This window comes from Macrotis lagotis, chromosome 4 (genome assembly GCF_037893015.1).
Source record: "Macrotis lagotis isolate mMagLag1 chromosome 4, bilby.v1.9.chrom.fasta, whole genome shotgun sequence".
In the NCBI taxonomy this organism is placed as follows: Eukaryota; Metazoa; Chordata; class Mammalia; order Peramelemorphia; family Peramelidae; genus Macrotis; species Macrotis lagotis.
Genome location: NC_133661.1, coordinates 129,307,899 through 129,329,317, shown reverse-complemented (window position 1 = coordinate 129,329,317; position 21,419 = coordinate 129,307,899). Strand labels below are relative to the sequence as shown.

The 21,419-nt window shown below is 35.4% G+C and overlaps 1 protein-coding gene across 4 annotated transcripts in view; it reads left to right on the top strand.

The window, feature by feature from the left end:
* Nucleotides 1-21,419, top strand: part of AGBL1 (AGBL carboxypeptidase 1) — a 1,019,050-nt gene that overhangs the window by 210,673 nt on the left and 786,958 nt on the right. For all 4 annotated transcript variants that reach the window (XM_074234136.1, XM_074234135.1, XM_074234137.1 and 1 more), the window contains one exon: nt 7,200-7,353. In XM_074234136.1, the coding sequence (XP_074090237.1) occupies nt 7,200-7,353 (154 nt within the window). The remainder of the gene's footprint in view (nt 1-7,199; nt 7,354-21,419) is intronic.

Here is a 21,419-nt window from a genome sequence, read left to right as displayed (position 1 = left end):
CTCAGATACTTGGGAGTTTGGTGAGGGGTGGAAAATATACTTCCACATGGAATTCACAATTTTGAAATCCCTCAAACAATGTAATATATATTTATTAATTGCAGACATTTTTATAGCAATGGATATATGTCTGGGAATATTTTCTCAATGTGGTTGTAACATTACAACATTTTTATTCATTTTATTTTACAAGAGAAATAATTAGGATCCAGTTGTTTTAAATTTTATCTCTCAGATGTGTGCAGATGATGTTATTGGGCAATTTCAAAATTACAGAATCATTGACATTTATGCTAAGGTAAGAGGGGTGATAAACAATCAATTGTAATCAACCTTATAACTACTTAAATATGTGTAATGATTGAGTACTAAAGTGCTCAGTAACATATTGATTAGTTTATGAAACTGCTCTGGGTAACCACCTGTATTATTTGAAATTGTAGCCTCAAGATATATTTTAGGGGCAGTGAAATGAAACTAAACCTATATATTGTCCAGAAAGTAGGTCCAAAGAGTGACTAGAGGAAGGATCCATATGTTAGCTGCCCTGAAATCCTCCCCCACCCCCAGAGTTTTTTAATAGTCTCTTTATACCCACTATGATATATGGCACCGGGACCTGGAATACCACTAGGTCCAGAGAAGAGAAAGTATGAGGGTAGGAGAGAAACAAAATACCACATGTGAAAAATTTCTATGCAGGACCACAACACACATGAGAGACTGAAATAGAATCAAATGGGGAATGTTTGGATATATAGTGAGCCAGAATTGCAATAGGCAGATCATATAAAAAGGTTGTTAAATAACCATAAAACCATAGAATACAATGTTGGAAGGCATCTCACAGGTCATCTAGACAAACCAGTTGATTGGCAGAAAATCTCAAGGGCATTGCACAGAGGAGAAAAGAACTGGACAACTAAGAGAGAGGAAGGTATAATTAAATTAATCAAAAGAATATGGGAAAAAGTGATATAAATGGTTATTATAGAATAATTGCTCTGTATTTGTTAAAGAAATCTTTGAAAAGAGTAGAAATTGTAAAGAATTAAGGTTTTCTAGTGATCATGTCACATGTGATGTGATTATAATCTCTACCTAAGAAGGAAAACGATGCAAAGTCTATAGAAAATATTAATATATACAAATTAGTTTCTTTCTAAGGTACCTGGAATGTGTCTCCAAAGATCAAACCCTTTGGATGATGGTCCTCCCCCCTTTCTTCCTTCTGATAATTCCTCTTCTTTTGGAGTAGAAAAACAATTTACTCAGTTTTCATAACCTATCTATCCACTCCATCTTAGCTATATGAATGATCTGGTCATTCATTAACTACAAATGGTTTACTTCTGTTTAAGAACGTTGACAATTATTTTATCCAATGGCAAATTCCAGTAATTTCATCTACTATCACTCATCCCAAACACATTCTTTAGCTTCACTATGACCTGCAATCTCTTTGTCTTTCAATATTTTGCCAGGCTGTTATCCCTGTTCTATATCCACTATCCTTTCTTCCTAATCTTAACTCTTTAGTAAGTCAGATCAACTTTTCACTCTCTTCTCATCTTGAATTTTTTACTTCTTTGTCTAACCACCACTCACACATTTTCTCATTTCTCATCTGGCTGCACTTATTTTGGACTTCCTTAACTGCTCCACTATGCCATCCCTTTCATTTCTGTTTGTGTGTGTGTGTGTGTGTGTGTGTGTGTGTGTGTGTGTGTTATCTTTTCATTTTGACAGGGACTGCCCTATTTTTGTATTTTCCTCCCTCATTCATTCATTTTGGATGAAAATACCAAAAGATGCAGTCACTTTTTAAAGTTGTCATTTAATATTTTATTAATTTATTGTTATTTATTTATATATTTTCATATATATTCATAGTTTTCATACTTCAGCAATTCCATAATCTAATCAATGTGTTACAGAGCAATTTAGTGTTCAATCATTACATATATTTAAGTAGTTATAAGATTGGTTATAATTAAGTAGTATATTATTATTAATTAATTAAATTTATCAAGGAAGTACTTAATAAATGTTTATTGACTATTGATCACTCATGCCAAACCCTAACACTCAATTATGCCTATCCTCTAAATTTTACTAAGGAAATAATGGAATGAGCTAGAGAAACTACCAGGATCATATCTTGTTTTCTAATCTCAATCTACCTAGCACTCATGAAAGATAATTCCTTTACCTCTCTCTAATTGATTCCTTATCCCAGCTCTCCACATTCTTTTATCTCTCCTCATATCTCCAACTCTACCCTTTCCTCACCCTCTCAGCTGAGGTCCTAATCTCATACTTGACTTTCACCACGAAATCCCTCTTCTTCCCATGTCTTTAAATGGCATCTTTCATGCTTCACCTCACAACAACTGATATTTCCTTTTCTTATTTGAGGCTCTGATGAAGTGGTAACTATTTTACTCACTGAGGACATTATCTAGAAGCACTAATATCCCATCCCCTTTTATCATATCATATTTCATCTCATATATCTTATCCCATCACATTCCATAAAATCCCATATCATATCATATCTTCTTCTCTAGTATACTTTCCCAACTATGTCTCTTGATGATCAACACTCTTCCTGTTCACTGCTCCCTTCCCCTGCTGACTTGAACTATCCCTGAATCAATCTTATCCTCAAAAAAACCTTCATTAGGTCTTGCCATCCTTTTTAATAAACAACCTTTAGGTTTTCCTTACTCAGTCAAACTTTGTTTTTTTTTTTAAATCTCACCTACAATTAGTGCCTCAGTCTCCTCTCCTTGTAACGTTCTTTAATTTGGCATCTGACTTCATCATTCCACTGAAACTGCTTTCTCCAAAGTTACCATTAATCTCCTATTTGTCAAATCTTATTACATTTGAATTTTTATCACTGCCTACTCCTAGGTTCGCTTTCCTCTCTTCATTTTTAGGACAATGCTTTCTTCCTGGTTCTACTATTTGTCTGATTTTCTTTGCTCAGTGATTATTCATGTTACTCCTGTGCCCCAATTGTAGATAAACACCCAACTCTATCTAGACCTCTTTTCTTTTTACACTCTGTCCTATGATGGCTTCCTAAGATTCCATCTCTATGTAGATGATTTCATATCTACATGTTTAATCCTAATTACTCTCTGGAATTCTAGTCATACATTGCCTGTTCCTATTACACATTTCAAAATGGGATTTTGAAAGAACGCTAATTCAGCATATTCATTATATGATTTACCTCTTCCCATAAAACAATGTTTTTTAATCTTTCTTTTCTTTTTTACATCATGGATACATTTGGCAGTCTTTGAACCCTTCTCAGAATGTTTGTTAACTACATTCATAATTGAAGGAAATGCTAAATTTTGATTAAAAGTTAGTGAAAATATTTTTTTTGGTAATTTTTTTCCCATCCAAGTTCAAGGACTTCCTCAAATTTATCCACAAAGCCTTGAGATACAATGAGCTTCATTTTAAGAACCCTTTCCTTAACATACTCCTTATTTAAACTTCCCTCTTATTATTGAGAGCACTTTGGTGTTATACTCAGTTCCTCACTCATATTTTACAAATCCATTTAGTTGCTAAATCTTGTTATTTGTAACTTTTCCTCAGTATATAGAGCTATCATCCTGGTTCAAGTCTTCATTATTTGTCTCCTAGACTATTACAATGGTCTACTGAATCCAACTTCTATTCAGCTGCCAATATCAATTTTTCTTAAAATGGATATTTGATCATGTTACTGCCCTATTCAACAGATTTCAGTGGTTCCATATTATCTCTTGTTCAGTCATATCCAACTCTTTACAACCACACTTGAGGTTTTCTTGAGAAAGATATTGGAGTGGCTTGCCATTTCCTTCTCTAGTTCATTTTACAGAAGAGGAAACTGAGGCAAATAGCATTTAAATGACTTTCCTGGTCACACAGATTATAGATATCTGAGGCTGAATTCAGGTCTGTCTGACTCTAGGCCCAACATTCTATCTACTATACCATCTAGTTGTCCTATGGAGAAAATACTACATTTATTTTCTCTTCCTTCCTTCCTTCCTTCCTTCCTTCCTTCCTTCCTTTTTCTTCCTTCCTTTTTCTTTCTTTCTTTCTTTCTTTCTTTCTTTCTTTCTTTCTTTCTTTCTTTCTTTCTTTCTCTTCTTTCTTTCTTTCTTTCTTTCTTTCTTTCTTTCTTTCTTTCTTTCTTTCTTTCTTTCTTTCTTTCTTTCCTTCCTTCCTTCCTTCCTTCCTTCTTCCTTTCTGCCTGTCTTTATCTTTTTTCTTTCTTTCTTCCTCTCTTCCTCTCTTCCTTCCTCCATCTCTCCTTCCTTCCTTCCTTCCTTCCTTCCTTCCTTCCTTCCTTCCTTCCTTCCTTTCTTCCTCCCTCCCTCCCTTCCTTCCTCCCTCCCTTCCTTCCTTCCTCCCTTCCTTCCTTCCTTCCTTCCTTCCTTCCTTCCTTCCTTCCTGCCTTCCTGCCTTCCTGCCTTCCTGCCTTCCTGCCTTCCTGCCTTCCTTCCTTCCTTCCTGCCTTTTTTAATTTCACTTTTCCCCTTCTCTAATTCTTTACTAAGGGGATAAAAGGAAGTGATGCTTTCATGAACACCAAAAATAGAAAGATATTGAGGAATTGTTGAATTGCTTTCTTGATATCTCTAGTATTAAATAAAAGCCCTTCTTTTTGGCATTTAAAAGTATTCACAACCTGCTTTCTTCTTACTTTTCCAGTCTTTTAACACTTTGATTCCCCCATGTTCTATATATACTCCTTTTCCCATCTCTATGACTGCATGTGGTTGTGCCCCCTGCCTTAAAATGCTTCCCCACTTCATCTCTATCTCTTCAAATTCCTTATTTTCTTCAAGGTCCATTTTAAGTTCAATTGTCTTCATAAAGCCTCTTTCATCAGAGCATCTATAACGTGCCAGACATGAGCCAACTATTTACAACTACATATATTGACATTTATGACTATTTATATATTTGCAACTATTATTTCATTTAATACTAACAACAAACCCTATGAGGTAGGTACTGTTAACCTTATTTTGTAGCTGAGGAAACTGAAATGAATAGAAATTAAGTGATTTACCCAGGGTCATGCAACTAGGACCTGTCTGAATCTAGATTTGATCTTATATCTTCCTGACTCCAGGCTCAGTGTCCACTTGTGCTACCAGCTACTAGGGTAATATCTCCCTACTTAATTTTGTATTATTCCATAATTACAGATACTTCTTCCCTTCACAACAGTTCTCTACCTGTTACTTTACCTTTCTTGACTTCATTTTCTATTCAGCCCAAAGGCCTTATCTCCTTTTATCTAGTACTACTACTCACCATTATGGTAATTTCTTTATAAGGTAGGGATGTACTCCAGCCAGCTCCCTGGAGTCAATTGTTAAATTTTTAGGGTAAATATTTGTACCTGAGAAATCTAAGATCCCTTACAGATAATAACTCAGTTTATTCCTTCATTGTCTGTTTAGACTTAAGAACGTATTCAAGAAAATGTTCATAATGTAGATTAAGCTTGACTATCTTTTATCAATATTTTTCTATCAGTGAGCTGTTTGTTAAATATTTATCAGCACACACACCAGTTTATAAGTCAACAAGACTAAAAAACATAAAGACTAGTCACCCCTTAGTTGTGGACAAGAGTCTCTCAGTGCAAGGATGAATCAAAATAGAAGACTTACAGGGAAAAAGTTAACTAGAAGTAGTTGTACCAGAAGTATTCATTTAGCTCTTTTTGTGCAATGAGAAATCTTCAAATCAGTAATAACCAGTATGGACTATGCAGCATCAAAACAATAAGGCATGCCCCTTGCCAGGTGCTTTTCACCAAACCAGAAAGACATGGAAATAAATGAAAAGGAGATAGGGAATATAAGTAGGCTATGAATTCTTAAAAAACCAACCAAACTATTTTTCAGAAGAAACAGTAGCTTTTTCTTTTCTTTCTTCATGAGAAGCCAACCGGAAGGGGTGGGGTCTTCTGTGAGGTCAAGGAAGAGTCTTCTGTGAAAGTTTTAAGAGAGGGTTTTTAAAAGGATAGGAAAATAGTGAGATCACACGTAGAGTTTACACAAGATAAGATTTGTGTTGCTATCAACTGATATTGCACAAAAAGTCAGGTTCTATTTTTCTTTAAATATTTCACTCATCCCCCATGTGGGATTTTATAATTACCTATAACAAGTCTTCCCAATTTTGTGACCATGTCTACTATAATGGGTTCCATGGGGGTAGTAGTTACAGTTCAGGTGGTACCAGCATTCAAAATCCTGTTTTTCTATAGGTTTCTACCCTTCACTAGAAAGAATTGAAGTATCCAATTAGATAACTCCCAGAAACCCAAGATCATTTGCAGCAGAACAATGTATAGCTTCTTTGTTAGTAACAATTCTTCAGTAGGCTGATAATGACTTTTCAACAAAAAGTCCTGCACTTTTGCAGTGGCCTCTTTGCTCTCTTGTGCAATTCCATTAACTTTTATTATCTAAGTTTTGTACCATTTGTTCAATGGAATTCAATAACTATTTATTAAGCCCCTACTATGTGCAAAATACTATTATGAAGAGAAAATAAATAAAAAATAAAAGAATCTTTGCTTTCAAGAAACTTACATTTTATCTACTGTACTTGAGAAATAAATAAAACACATGGCCAAGTAATTAAATAAAAATATTTTTAAGACAGAGTTGGGGAAGAGTACTATTATTTGAGGGGGATAGGGAGTAAGATACTAGAAAGAACCTTATTTAGGAGCTGTGCTTTGAAGGAAGCAGGTGAGAGAGGATGCATTATAGAGTTGAAGGACCATAAAGGCACAGAATTAGGAGATTATACAAATTCTAGGATGTCAGTTTGACAGCAAAAAAGAACATATGAAAAGGATAAATTAATAAATAAATTAATAAAAGGAATAAATATGCCTGGAAATGGAGGCTGAAGTTGGATTGTATAACTGTTATGCTGAGGACTACTTAAATGGGGGTGTTTTGATCAACTAGATGCTTTAGAAATATCCATTTGGCACTTGTGTAGAGGAGAAAGGGACTGAAGGCAAGAAAACCACTGGCTGAGTATCCATTGTAACTGAAGCAAAGGGGAGTTTGAGAATGGAAGGAAGGGATAGAACATGGGTGAATAAACACTGAAAAAAATCAATGAGAATATAAATTCTGCCCTAGGCCCACCTTGATCTCTTGGAAAAAAATGTCAACCATAAGAAAGTCTACTTCCAGCATCAGGTACTCTGCCAGACTCTGGGAGGAAACCCTTGTCCACTGGTGACCATCACAGCAATGCCTGAATCTAACAGCAGTGACCACCTGCAGCAGCTCCGTGAGTAAAGCAGGACCCTACTTCTACCTCCCTACCCCCAACCCCACCTGTTTTTTGTTTTTCCTCTTATTCTTTCTCTATTACTTTAATAATATTTCTATCATTTGAGTCTTTTTAGATTGGAGACTCCATATACCTTATTTATTGAAATAATGATATGTGTAAGATCTCCCCTCCATAATTTGTGAGATTATGATAAAAAGAAAAACTCTAAAGTACACAGTCATTAAATATAGAAATCTAAAGTTCACACTCACTGAATTATGGTTCTAGATTTAACTTCTAAATTCTATTCCATCTATCAAACTGCCTTGCATATTCTTATTGATGACTTCATCTTGATATCAGTCTTTTCCACCACAACCTCTCCTGATCAAATCTTCCCTTCTACAAAATATACATATACAAACTGACAAACATATACTCACCAGAAGAACCTTAAACATAGACACCTTTTCTAACAAAATGTACAATATTCTATCCTTATATGTTCTCCCCTCCTCTTCTACATTGAACATAATGAGACAGGCTTCATTCTTCTATGAGAACTTTTTTTTTTAGTTTTTTTTTGGCAAGGGAAATGGGGTTAAGTGGCTTGCCCAAGGCCACACAGAGAGAGAACTTATTTTTTTCCATATTGCCTAGACTTTATCATCTTTTTATCCTGATGTTTTGTTATTATGAGTGTTATTCTCAAGATTCTTTGTATTTCACTTTGCAACAGTTGACACAAATTTTCCCCACCTTTCCCCAAATTTCTCATATTCACCATCAAGGAAAAACATAAATGAGAATCAAGTACTGATCAAAGTAAACACAATCATACATTTCACACAGGATGATTCTGATGGAAATAAAACTAAGGAACTAAAACTAGATAGTTTATTTCATTTTACAATGGTCAAAGTTGAATTGGAGATGACAGAGGATACATCTTTCTATTTTTATACTGGAGTTTCACAAACTGTGTGGAAGGAGGCCTATTTCCTATTTAATTGCTTCCAATCAAAACATTACCAGAACTTCATGTTCTTTAGCGATCTGTTTGGCAACATGAATGCTTTTTAAATTCAGGGGAGTGGTGTACATAGAGGAGTAAAAAAGGACCAGGGATAGATACATTCAGAATTGCAGAAAGCTAACCTAAAATTGTCTTTGAGCTCATATGTACTTGACCTATAATTGGTTATGGTTTGAAAAGTACTGCTGGTATTATTCCAGGCTCTGTGATAGCTAGGGCCACAGAAACAGAATGAGAAATACCAAGAGATTTCTTGAGGGGGGGGAGAGGTCTGAGAAAAAAACAGTTAATTTATCCCCTAAAGACACAGCCTTACCTGATGAGGTGCTAACTGCATTCAGGTGACTCATTGGTGATATGAAATGTAATTTCTCACACCTCATCAGCATTTGACAATGGATGCTTAACAACCTGGCTAATCAACAACGGATTATACCATCTGAATTAATGAGGCACTAAAATGCTCTAATGAATAATGAGGGAATTTTCAAAAATTCTCTTATGTGTTTTATCCATTTAAGAACAATTTGTGCCCTAGTCACAGTTCCCTCTGCTTGGCAAATGAGTTCAGCTGGGGAGCTAAAGAATGGGATCTTTGCAGGGCTGCTTCAGTGAGCAATTATTTACCTAAGCAGGTTGTCCTGCACAATCCCTGCTCTATAACAATAAATTCAATGATAAAGGGGTAGGAATACCTTCAATCAGTCAACATCCAAACATTTTTATAATGCTTAGTATGTGCCAAGGAATGGGGATATAAAGGCAAAAATTACTGCTAAAGATATTAACTAGATACATAGAAGATATAAAAAATGTGCATTTTGGTCATGAGGTATGAGAAATTACATTTTATATCATCAATGTAAAAAGATAATTTGAAAAAAGAAATCACTAAAAACTGGAGGTGGGAGGGGGCAGGGAAGACCTCCTCAGAAAATGGACTTTGAGCTGAAACTTGAAAGAAGTGAGAATTCTAAGAAACAGAGGTGAGGGATTAGTATGTTCATTTATGGAGGACATCCAGGGAAACAAACACAGAATGGGGATATAGAGTTATTTTTCTCTAAGATGTTTAAGTAAGCCAGTATGGAGTATAATAGAGGGAAGTAAGGTCAAGAAGACTGGAAAAGTAAGAAGGGACCAGGTTGTGAAATGCTTTAAATGTCAACCTGTTGTTTTTTGTTCTGTTTACATTTTTTCAGTCATCCTACTCTTTCTGACATCACTTGGGGTTTTCTTGGCAGAGATGCTGGAATGGTTTGACATTTCTTTCCAGCTCATTTTACAGATGTATGAATGGAAGCACACAGGGTTAAGTGATTTGCTCAGGGTTGCCCAACTATTGTCTGAGATAAGATTTGAACTCAGGTCTTCTTGACTCCAGGTCCACTTCTCTATCCACTGCATCACTTAACTAACCTTTAAATGCCAAATAGAAGACTCGATATTAGATCCTAGAAGGAATAGGGAGTCACTCATTGAGAAGAAGGCTCTTTTGATAAGACCTACACTTTAGAAAAATCACCTTGCTGCAACTAAGGTTCATTTGTCAGTAGTTGGGGCTGACCCAGTCTAAGGTAGAACAATTGATTTTAAATCTGCCACTGTGTAAATTTGGACAACCAACTTTATCCATGTCTTATTTTCTTCTCTTCTATATGATTGATCACTAAGTTATTCTAACATGATTATACTTTTTGAATTTTTTTAATATTAAAACAAAATTTGGTTATTGAGCAAATAATTTTTTGAAGGAGATAGATCTGAGAGATTTTGCTTTTGATCCTCTGGCAGATAGAGGTTTTCATTAGTGGGGTCATTTTTTCCATCAGTGCAATCTTATCAACTCCTTTGTTCTTTTGCATCCTGTGCCAGCTCCTCTGTGTCTTTCCATTAAGACCTTCAGAAAAGATCTATTTTTGATGTTTTTACTATTCTTATGGTAAAAATGTAACATTCAATCTATCCATCTCTCATCTTTCATTTTCATGAAAAGATGAGTGTTTTCTAATATTGAGATGAAGATAGAGACTTTATTGGTCTTGAGAATTCCTAGAGGATAAAACTCTCTTTACCAATGTAGGGCAGCATTTTCTAAGCCAACATTTTCTCTGTGACTTGAGTTCCTAAGTTCTTCAGTGATTTGCCCAAAATCTCACAGTCTATATATCTATTTCTATATCTATATCTATATCTATATCTATATCTATATCTATATCTATATCTATATCTATATCATCTATATCTATCTATCTATCTATCTATCTATCTATATATCAGAAGTGGGGTAGCTAGGAGGCACAGTGAATAGAGTACTGGCCCTGGAGTCAGGAGGTTCTGAGTTCAAATCCGACCTCAGACACTTACTAATTACTTAGCTGTGTGACCTTGGGCAAACCACTTAACCCCATTGCCTTGTGTATATATATATATATATATATATATATATATATATATATATATATATATATATATATATATATATATATGAAATTCTAAATTTAGGTGAATGGTTAGATCCCAAATCAAGTTTACACAGACAAGCCTAGGGAAAATGTGAATTCTCTTTTTGCTCAGATGGGTGACATGCAAATTGATGAAGACTTGGTGATTCAAGTCAAGTATCTTAAGACTTTCATTCGAATTTAACCCATATCTCATTATAATATTCATTTTCTCATTAATTGTTAACTAATCACAGTTGATTGCCATCCATAGGAAAAGCTACACTTCTAAGGGCATAGAAACTGTGAGCCTGCTATCACGGACCTTTTGTTTTTTATTAATAAACATTCAAGTTTTATCAGTAAAATGATCAAATTACTCAGAACCTATATCTCTTGAACTTTTTAAATGTCAATTAAGTGAAACTTGAACCTAGGTTTTCTAGGATTAGGGACAGTTAATCTTGCTATTTGTCTGAGCATATTCAAGTTTTTAATAATTTCTTTCAGACAGTTTCTCTTGGATTCATTCTTGGATATATACTATAGTTTTCTTGTACCCAACATACATTTTCATTATTCTTACTTATACTTTTAATTCTTTTAAATGTTATTTCATGGATCATAGCCAAAATAATATCCTAAGAGAACAATGGTGTTCCAAAGACACAATTAAACTATCTATACTTTTTTCTGAGGGGGGGGGATGATTTCATAAATATTGAAGTAGTTAATTGTAGTTAATTGGTTTATAAAGTTTTACAAAACAAGATATCAAAAATGGTTTGCAAAACCTTTCATAAGCCCTTATATTAATCAGTTAAGAATTAAATTTGCTACCCCTGTAATTCTACTTTTATTATGAAGAGAATTAGAGTGTATCATCTTGTTCATCCTGAGAATATAAAACTCTCCCCTCTTTGCTCTACATTAAGTTGGCCTATAGAGATTATCCATGGAGTTTTATTTCCTTATTTATATAGTATATCAGTATTGAATGTGTGTGCTTTAGGCTAAAAAGCCCAGACTCAAAAAGAAAAGTTCCATCAAATTTTATTACTTGGATCAAAAATCTCTGGTCTGTATTGTATATTTAGCTAATAATCATTCATTGTTAAAGGGGTTAGGCCCCAAAAGAGCTAAAAGGAGAGCAGTGCTAAAGGCACCAGATAGAGGATAATGCAGGGAAAAAACTGAGGGAAGGGAGATAATCTAAAGGGTTTTCTTCAGAGAAGCCTCTCTCCTTTTTTATGTTTTTAAAATATTTTATTAATTTTCCAATTATATACAATAGTAATTTCTAGTTATCATTTTTGTAAGGTTTTGAATTTTACAATTTCCCCCCTTCCCTCCCCTCAGAAGGCAGTCTGATAATCTTTACATTGTTTCCATGCTATACATTGATTGAAAATGAATGTGTTGAGAGAGAAATCATATCCTTGAGGAGAAAATAAAATTTTAGAGATAGCAAAATTATGTTGTACATAACACACTTTAAAAAAATTGAAAGTAATAAACTTTGTTCTTTGTTTAAACTCCACAGTTCTTTCTCTGGATATAGGTGATCTTCTCCATTTCAGGCACTCTAAAATTATCCATTATTATTGCATTGATGGAATGAGAAAGTTCATTAAGGTTGATCACCACCCCCATATTGCTGTTAGGGTTTGCAATGTTCTTCTGGTTCTGTTCATCTCGTTCAGCATCAGTTCATGCAAGTCTTTGCAGGGAGAAGCTTTTCTCCTAACCTTTCCCTTGTATTTAATCTTGGGAAAAATTCAGCATCTACAAGCAAAAGTCATCCTTTTCTCCAGCTGGTATCATCTTTTCTCCACACCTAAGTGACCCTGAGTTACAGGGTGGGGTGAGATAAACTAGTACCTTCTTAGTATTCAAAAACACTTGTAGAATATTAATCCATGTTTAACACTATTTTCCAAAAGTATTTCCTTCTGTTATTTCACTCATATGTTTGTGTGTGTGTGTGTGTGTGTGTGTGTGTGTGTGTGTGTGTGTGTTCTCTGCTTCAAAAATAGCTATATAGGAAACCTCTTGAGGTTGAAGACTGTTTTCTATCTCCTCATGACATTTCCCACAGCACAGTTAGTTGCTAACTTGGAGGGAAAACTGAGCCATATCTTGTTGTTCAGTCTTGTTGGACTCTTCCTTATTCCATTTAGTGTTCTCTTTACAGAGTTGTGATTACCTTCTCTAGCTCATTTTTATAGAAGAGTAAGCTGAGACAAATAGGATTAATTGTCTTTCCCAGGGTTACATAGATAATAAGTATCTGAGGTCAGATCTGAATTCAGAAAAGATGAGTCTCTATGCCACCTAGACAGGCCATCTACCTCAATGTAGGATCTTAATATTCTTGGCAAATCATTTAACATATCGGTGATCCTGTCATTGTTTAAGTTATAAGAGAAGGTACTAGCCTGCATTGTTAGAGGGAGTTTTCTCACCCTATTCAAAGGAAATCATGGGGCCAGAATCTATTGATTATCCCAGCTAATTTATTGATATTAGCTAGAAACATCCTAGGAAGGGAAGAGTGCCTATGATAATCACTTCAATTTATTAAACTCTTACCCATAAAACTACATTTAGAGAATATATGCAACATTAATATTCTCACACATAGATACTATATGTAATAAGTATGGCACTATTAATATATACACACAACATTAACATCCTCTATATGGTTGGTTGGTTCTTGTCCTTCATCATCGAAGAAGACCAACATGACATCATTATACAAATTTTGGCACAATTTTCCATAAGCCCTCTTGTCTGACAGTATCAAAAACCTTGTCAGATCTACAAATGTTGTACATAGACCTCTGTTCTTGTTCCTGGAATTTTTTCTTGGAGTTGCTGGGCAGCTAACCTCATATCAACTCTTCCTCTACCATTTCTGAAGCCACACTGGTCCTCAGGGAGGTGACAATCTTCCAGATGAAGGATCAGCATATTGAGAAGGACTCTGCCAGCAATAACTAAAAGAGAAATACCTCTGTGATTGTCACAGGACAATCTATTCCCTTTACCTTTATAGAGATGGACAATGGAGTTGTTCTTCAATTCTTGGGGGGGATAACATCTGCATGCCATATAATCTGGAAAATTTCAATTTTTGGATGAGCAATGGACCCCCAACACCTTGTAGATCTCAGTTGGAAAAGAATCAGCACCAGGTGCTTTGCCACATGAAAGGTGCTTAATGGCATTCAAACACCTTTTCTTCAGTTGGATTCACCTAGTGACTGAATGACTTCAACTTGAGGTGAACAGTCAGTGACTTCGGCATTGATTGATGATCGTCTGTTAAGAATACTGGAAGTGTTCAGTCCAACTCCCTAGGATCATGTCCCTATTGTTAATGTGGATCCATTAGCATTGAGTAGTTGAGATGCACCCAGTGTTGGCTGACTAATAGTCATCAGGGCATCATAAAAGCATTTTGGTTTGTTACTGTCTACATAAAATTGAATTTCATCTGCCTTCTTACTGCAAGAGTCCTGCATCTCTATAAGCTTTACTTGTACTTTACTTGTACTTTACTTTTGATGGAATTAAATGCTGCCTTCTTAGAAATGGATGAACTATCCTGCTGGTAAACCATGTGGAATTCTTGTTTTTCACTTAGCAGTTTCTTTATTTCCCCATAATTTTTATCAAAACAGTCTCTGGGCCAGTAATGAGCAAATGCAGTGCTGCCTATCAGATCTCTGAAAACTGCCCATTCCTCTTCTGCTCCACTGTTGGCAACTATGTGTTGGCTCAGTTTTCCTTCCAAATTAGCAGAATGACACTAATCTCTTGACTTTAATTCTTCTAGTATTCATTTTTCCTTGGGGCTGCTACTTCGGTTGAATGTGAATATCTTAGAGAGGATGAGTTTGCAATCAGTCCAGCACTCTGCACCACACATTGCCTTTGTCACTCTCATATCCTATCTGTCTATTCTCCTTATGATTTTATAGTCTATTAAGATGCAAATGTTCGTTATGAGAATACATACAGGAAATTTTATTGCATTTAGGTATATGGAAGACAGTGTTTGTGATAAGAAGGTAATGATAAGTGCAAGTCTTCAGTAGTAGGTGACTATTACTTTTGCTGCTTCCAACTCCATATAAAGGACTCCCTGCCATGTTTAGTAATATGAGGCTACTTACCATTAGTCACTCAGAATTATAAGCTTGTCCTTTTTTGGTTCATTCATGAGAAAGGTGCCCAGGTCTTCATAACCTTTTGCTTTAAATTCATCAGTGTTCCTCATGGTGGTAGTATGTGTTTTCTTGGAAGTGGCAACCTCATATCAGGAGCCTGTCATTCACTCCTTTTGGTAGGCACTTGAAAATGTTGATTAGGTTAGTTTTGGCTGCAAAACCGATCCCAGTTTCATGATATTTCCCTTCACTGTGGCTACTCCAGAGGGGGAAAAAAAAAACGTGTATCCAGCTCTGGCTTCAGTAATCTGGCCTTTGTCAGCTTTGTTTCACTCAGGGCTCCTATTTTGATATGATACATGCTGAGTTTTTTTGCAAAAAGAGCTGTTTATCTTTCAGGTCTATTGGATCTTGTGTTGTCTATGATTGTGCACATGTTTCATGCACCAATAGTGAGTGGAATCTTCTTTGAAGAAGTTTTTGGTAGATTTTTTTTTTGTTGCTTAAACACACTGTGGGATTCCTACATACCTCGTAATCAGACCAGGGTTGGTTAAGCAGACAATTTTTAGGACACCTTTTCTAGCAAGTTCTTCACATTGGGGGTGAACAGTGCAATGCTTCAAAGGGCTGCTCAGTCACCCAGGGGGCTGCTGAATCTCACCTGCTGCTTTTAGAAAGGAAATGACTTGATGGCCTGGGCCACCTACATGCAGGATTATGATTACATTTGTCCATGTGTCCTGCTGCTTCACCACTTGCCTGTTTCCATAGGACTTTGAGGAATGATTATGAATGACGTCATTTGTCATGGGTAAATTTGATTTAAGTGAGGTACAGCTGCACAAAGATATTCACCTCACTCTCTCTTCCAAAGTCATCATGATCCAGCATAGCAAAACATAGTCAAGACAAATGGTGATGGCTCTAGATGCAGTGGATGACTTTGGCGTCTTCAATGTCTAACCAATCTCTAAGCTCTCCACAGCACCTGCTTCAACTGGTCTCATGACCATAGGAACAAATCTTTTGCTTCTGCCCATTCCGCCAGTGGAGGATTTCAAATGCTTGGCGGTAGACACTCCCACTACTTACCAATGAGCTTGAGACTCCCTCAGTTACTCTCAACCTGGTTAACCCTGCCTCCTGAAATGGACCCAGGTGTGGTAGCTATGTATGCTGTAGTTTCCTGGAGTCACAGGTGAGAGTTAGGTGCTCAGGTAGACATCAAAGGTGGAAAGCAGTCCTGAAGAATGTTCAGCAGCCCTCAAACCAAGGTATTAGCCTTCCTTGAACACACCCTGTTCCTCATTGAAGCTGGACTTATGATTATATATAATATATAATATATATGTATACATATATATTATATATAATAATATATATATATATATATATAGGGAGAAAACTCCCTTTACCAATGCAGGTTGGCGCTTTCTCTTGCAAATTTCTGTCTTGAAGAGTTGACAGGAACATTGAGCTAATGTGACTTGCACAGAATAATTTTTCTTCTGTATACCAGAGACAGGAGATGGATATAGATTTCCTGACTTTGAGGACTGTTTTCTGTCCTTTACCCTCTTCTATAACTCAAGTACAGTAAGACAGATGGAAGACAGAAGCATATCTAGTTATTCTCAGTCTCTAATGGGTGAACTTGAGTTCCAGGTGAGATAATGCTTCAAGTGGGCATTAGAGAGAAACTGAGAGTCAGTGACAAGTAAGAGCAGTTACTGTTCAAGGTACTTAAATTGTAAATTCCTTGAGGACAAGGACTATTTTTATGCCTCCTTTTGTATCTCCAGGGCTTAGCACAGTACTGGCAAATAGGTGCTTAATCAGTATTCACTAATTGATTAATAGGTTTTAGTTTGAGGGCCTTATTTAGACAGGGAAAAGGTCTGTTTCTATTTCATCTTCACAAAGTGTAGAGTAGATATAGAAGCAAAACTTAGTATATCATAGAAAATATTAAAGAAGGTGGTACCCTCCAGAGAAAAAATATTTTTTTAAAAATGAGAAGAATTTTAGAAGATTGGGGGGGGAGCACCCATTCATGTATCTTTTAATGAGTTCACATTTGGGAATAGAATGACTGTCTTTTCCTTATCCTTCAATTTACACCAAGCCACTGGGATCAACTTTTCAGATTTCATACAGTAAACTGACTTTACCTACTATGGACTTGTGTCATGTTTATAAAGCAAAAGGAAAACAGAACAATTGCAACAGAAATACCACCTACCACCAAAAACCAATCAACCAAGTCTGTAAAGCAGAAATAAAACCACTTAACTCTCTCTGAATCTCTGAATGGTATCTATTGATTGAGGAAGGAGAAAAGCAGAGGAGTTGAGAACTCAAAACTTTTCATCCCCAGGCTTTCCTCTGGGTCAGTTTAAATGGTCTCTTATGTGCTTACCTCTTTCGAGAGACTACTTTAGCTCCAATTTAGGGTTATACTTGGCTGAATAGGGTTGCACTTCTGTTGTGTTTTTCAGTTCCTAACACTCATCCTTTAGATGAAATTATTTGACTGCTCTATGGTTTTCCACCTATTTTGGATTGTTGTTTCAGTCTTATTATAGAAACCCAATAAGAAAGACTGCAGCTAAAGAGCTAGAAACCTCAGGAGAACTGGACTCCCATGGTTTGTCTCCTGCTTCTCCAGCCAACTCCCATTTGGTTTCCTCTGGAATGGAGTTGCATGCCCAGAGGTCTGACCCTGGGGAATAGAAAATCAAATTTATTGACCACTTTCCCCTATTTCTAATATTCTGGGGGGGTCTCACAGAGGTTTTTATTTTAATTTGATTTATTCTTTAAAAGCTTTTTTAAAATATGTTTTTCTGGACCATTTGGATCCATTTCATCAACACACATAATGTACATACACACACACATATATGATTTAATTTTATAGTCTGATCTACCCTCTCTGCACTTTAGAATTTTTTCTTCTTTTTAAAACCTGAGTCTATGTACTAAGTTCTATATCAAGCACAGAAGTCTTGTCCGTCCAATATAGGGGTAAATTAATAAAAATTCACAAAGAAGTCTAAGAGATTAAATGTGAGGAATTCGTAGAATTGTCAGAGCTATATGGGGATCTTAAAGTCAACCAATCAAAAAGCAATTACTAAGCATCTGCCCTGTTCCAAGTATTATGCTAGGGACTGGAAATAAAAATAAAAAATGAATTAGTTTCTGCCCTGTAGGAGCTTGCAGTCTAGCCAGGGTCAACAATAGTCTCCTCTATTGGTATATGACATATATAATATGTATAATTTTGGGGGGGAAGGACAAATCATTAGCAGCTGGGGAGGGAGAATATAAAAAAAGATTTCATGTAGAAGATGGTGTTGAGATGAAATGAAAAGTCTAAGAGACAGAGTTTCTAGGAATTTAATAATCACTTTATTTTATTAATTAGGCTAAGTGATAATAAATTTATAGTCATGAATTCAATGAATACTTAAATGTTTGGAAAAGAAAGTGCCCCTGAAAGGTGAAAATCAACCCTTATTGGTGAACAATTAATAATGGAGTAGAAATTGATGAGGGAGAGGGCTGAAGTCTTCAGCTCTTGCTAAGAATGTGACTTGATCATTTTACTCAGCTACCTCTAGCAATCTGACAAAGGAATCTATCAGTAATCAAACATCTTCGGTTGGTTTTCTCCTTCATATGATTGGTTACTCTTGATCTCAATGGAGAGGAGAGTGTTACCAAGACAGAGACTTATTTAATGAGGGTAGGAATTCACGTAGATTAGCTTCTGTTTTAAGGTCTTCTACTGGGTGAGGCCCTGCTCAAGATTTCAGAGCATGTACCTGGAGGATTTGTCTTTCTGAGGCTGATTTATTAGGATTTGTCCCTCAATGAGGAAATAAAAAGGAAAAACTTCAATCCTATTTTAATAATTTGTTATTAATAAAATAGAAAAATAATCACTTCTCTCAGTGCTTAAATCAAACTTTGAATAGAAGGGAGAATATTCTAAACATGGGAAGCATATAGGGCAAAAGCATAGAATTGGGAGATGGAGTCCCAAGTTTGAGGACCAGTAAAAAAATTGACTTGGTTGAACTTTAGTGAGTATGAAGGGGAGTACTGTGTAACAAAACTGGAAAGGAAGGTTGTGACAAGATGGTGAAGCACTTCAAATAACAAGCAGAGGAACTTCTATTTGATTATTTGGAGTTTATTGAATATATATGAATATTGAATATTGGAGAATATTGAATAAGTTACATGATTAGACCTACACTTGAGGAAAAGTACTTCGGCAGCTAGGTGTGTGGTAAAACAGGAGGTTGGGGCTTAAAAAGCTTTGGAAAATTGTAGTGAAGACTAGGGGAGAGTTTGGACTAGGTATTGACCTTGTGAGTGGACAGAAGAAAGTGGGGCCCTGACAGTTTCTTAAGTTCACACAGCTGTTTTATGACTTTACTAGGATTAGAATCTGTATCTTTTTATTTGAATCCAGAATTTCTTTCATTATAACAGAGATCTGATGTCACTAATTGTCTTGTTTACTGAAATAGAGTAGGTTTTGTTCTTATTGAAAGCTTTCTGGAAGAAATAAATATCTAAGAACAAATTGAATTTAAGGAGAGGGAAAGCATAAATGAAATGATAAAACAATGAAGAGCCAAAGAATTTGGAAAACTGGAATTTCTAAAAGTGGGGGTAAAACAACTACAATGGTAGCAGGAAGAATTAATTGAATACAGGTCACTGGATATCTGGCTATAGAGTGTAGGGCTTGTGAAAAAGGATGGGACAAGATGGTTTTGTTGGGAGGACTGAACACAGACATTATATATCAGTGATGCATTTTTTTCTTTTTATGAGATTCTTGTCACTCTTTTGATTAATGGTGTCCTAGCATGGCTACATTTATCTCAGTTAAATTTGTTAATATACAAGATGTTAATAAGCAGATTAAGTTTAGAAGGTCCCTTGAATATCTAAGGTCCTGTAGCTAGGAAGTTTTACTTTATTTTAACCCTTTAAATTCCTTTAAAGAAGTGGAAAATGGGGGAAAAGAAGCATGAAGATTTCATGAGGCACCATATGGGTACGTACTTAGAGATGGTACCATATAGAAGCCACTGTACCTCCTGTGGGGTCACTCATGACAACCAGTGATTTTTGTAGCAGCAAGTCTTTCCTTGGTAGAATTATCTATTTATGATAGTGATGTGGTCTTATTTTGCTCCACCACATCCCAGATCTCTCCAATAGAGTATACTGCTATTAGGTATGGCCTATCCTCATTTTCTCTAGATGTGCTTATAATCACCTTCTCCTCTAAGAATACTTTTATTTAGGAAGATTTTTTTGGCATCTTTCTTTCCTTTAGAACAGTTAGCTGAAGCAGCTAAGTTCAAACAAAGCTGTGTTAGGCATAATAAGATCACATATTTATAATTGGAAGAGATGTGAGAGGTCATTGATTCTTTCCCTTATTTTTATAGAGGAAGATGTTGAGTAATATAAAAGAGAAATGAGTTGTTCAGGGTAACATAGTAAGGTTATGTTACAGGATAAGTCCAGGTCCAGTACTCTTACCCATTGGACTACCTAGTCACTACCATCTGAATATAATAATGCTTTTATTTCCAAACTTATCCAAACTTGGATTATTTTTTGGGGGGAGAACCTACTTTGTAAAGCACATAACATTATTCAAAAGGTCTTATTAGACCTTTATTTACAGATAATATTATAGCTCATAATTCCTGACTTTTGAAAGGAAGGTTATATTTATTAATATTTTGTGATCTGACTTCTGAGATGATCAGTTGTTTTTATCTGACTTCATAGCAGACTCCCATTGTATCAAAACTCTCTTTCAACACAAGTAAAAAAAGATAATAATCTTAGAGATCAGATAATAGAATACAAATATATGCATGTATAAATACAATATATACATATACATTATTTATGCATATATATGTGTATATGGATAGAGACAGAGATAGAAACAGAGATTCATAGGGAGAAACTTGAAGTGTATCCAGAGCCAGAAGATGTGGTTAAAGATAATTAATCAAATATAAGAGACTAAGTATATGTAAGAAATAAGCTATGTTGAAGGAGAATCATGAAAGAAGGACTTTCAGGAATACTCAGAGAAGAAAGTATACACAGTGAGATATTAGTTATATCTATGTCTATGTATTTCGAGCTGGCCTATTTGTATATATGTGTGTCTGCATTGCATATTAATATATTATGCAGACACACACACACACACACACACACACACACATATATATATATATATATGTATATATATATATATATATATACACACACACATATATAGGCTCTAAAGCATTGTTGGCTCAATATTCTACACAGTAGTCACCAGGAAGAGGGAGCTTACTCATTGGTATTTGTTATTAGGAA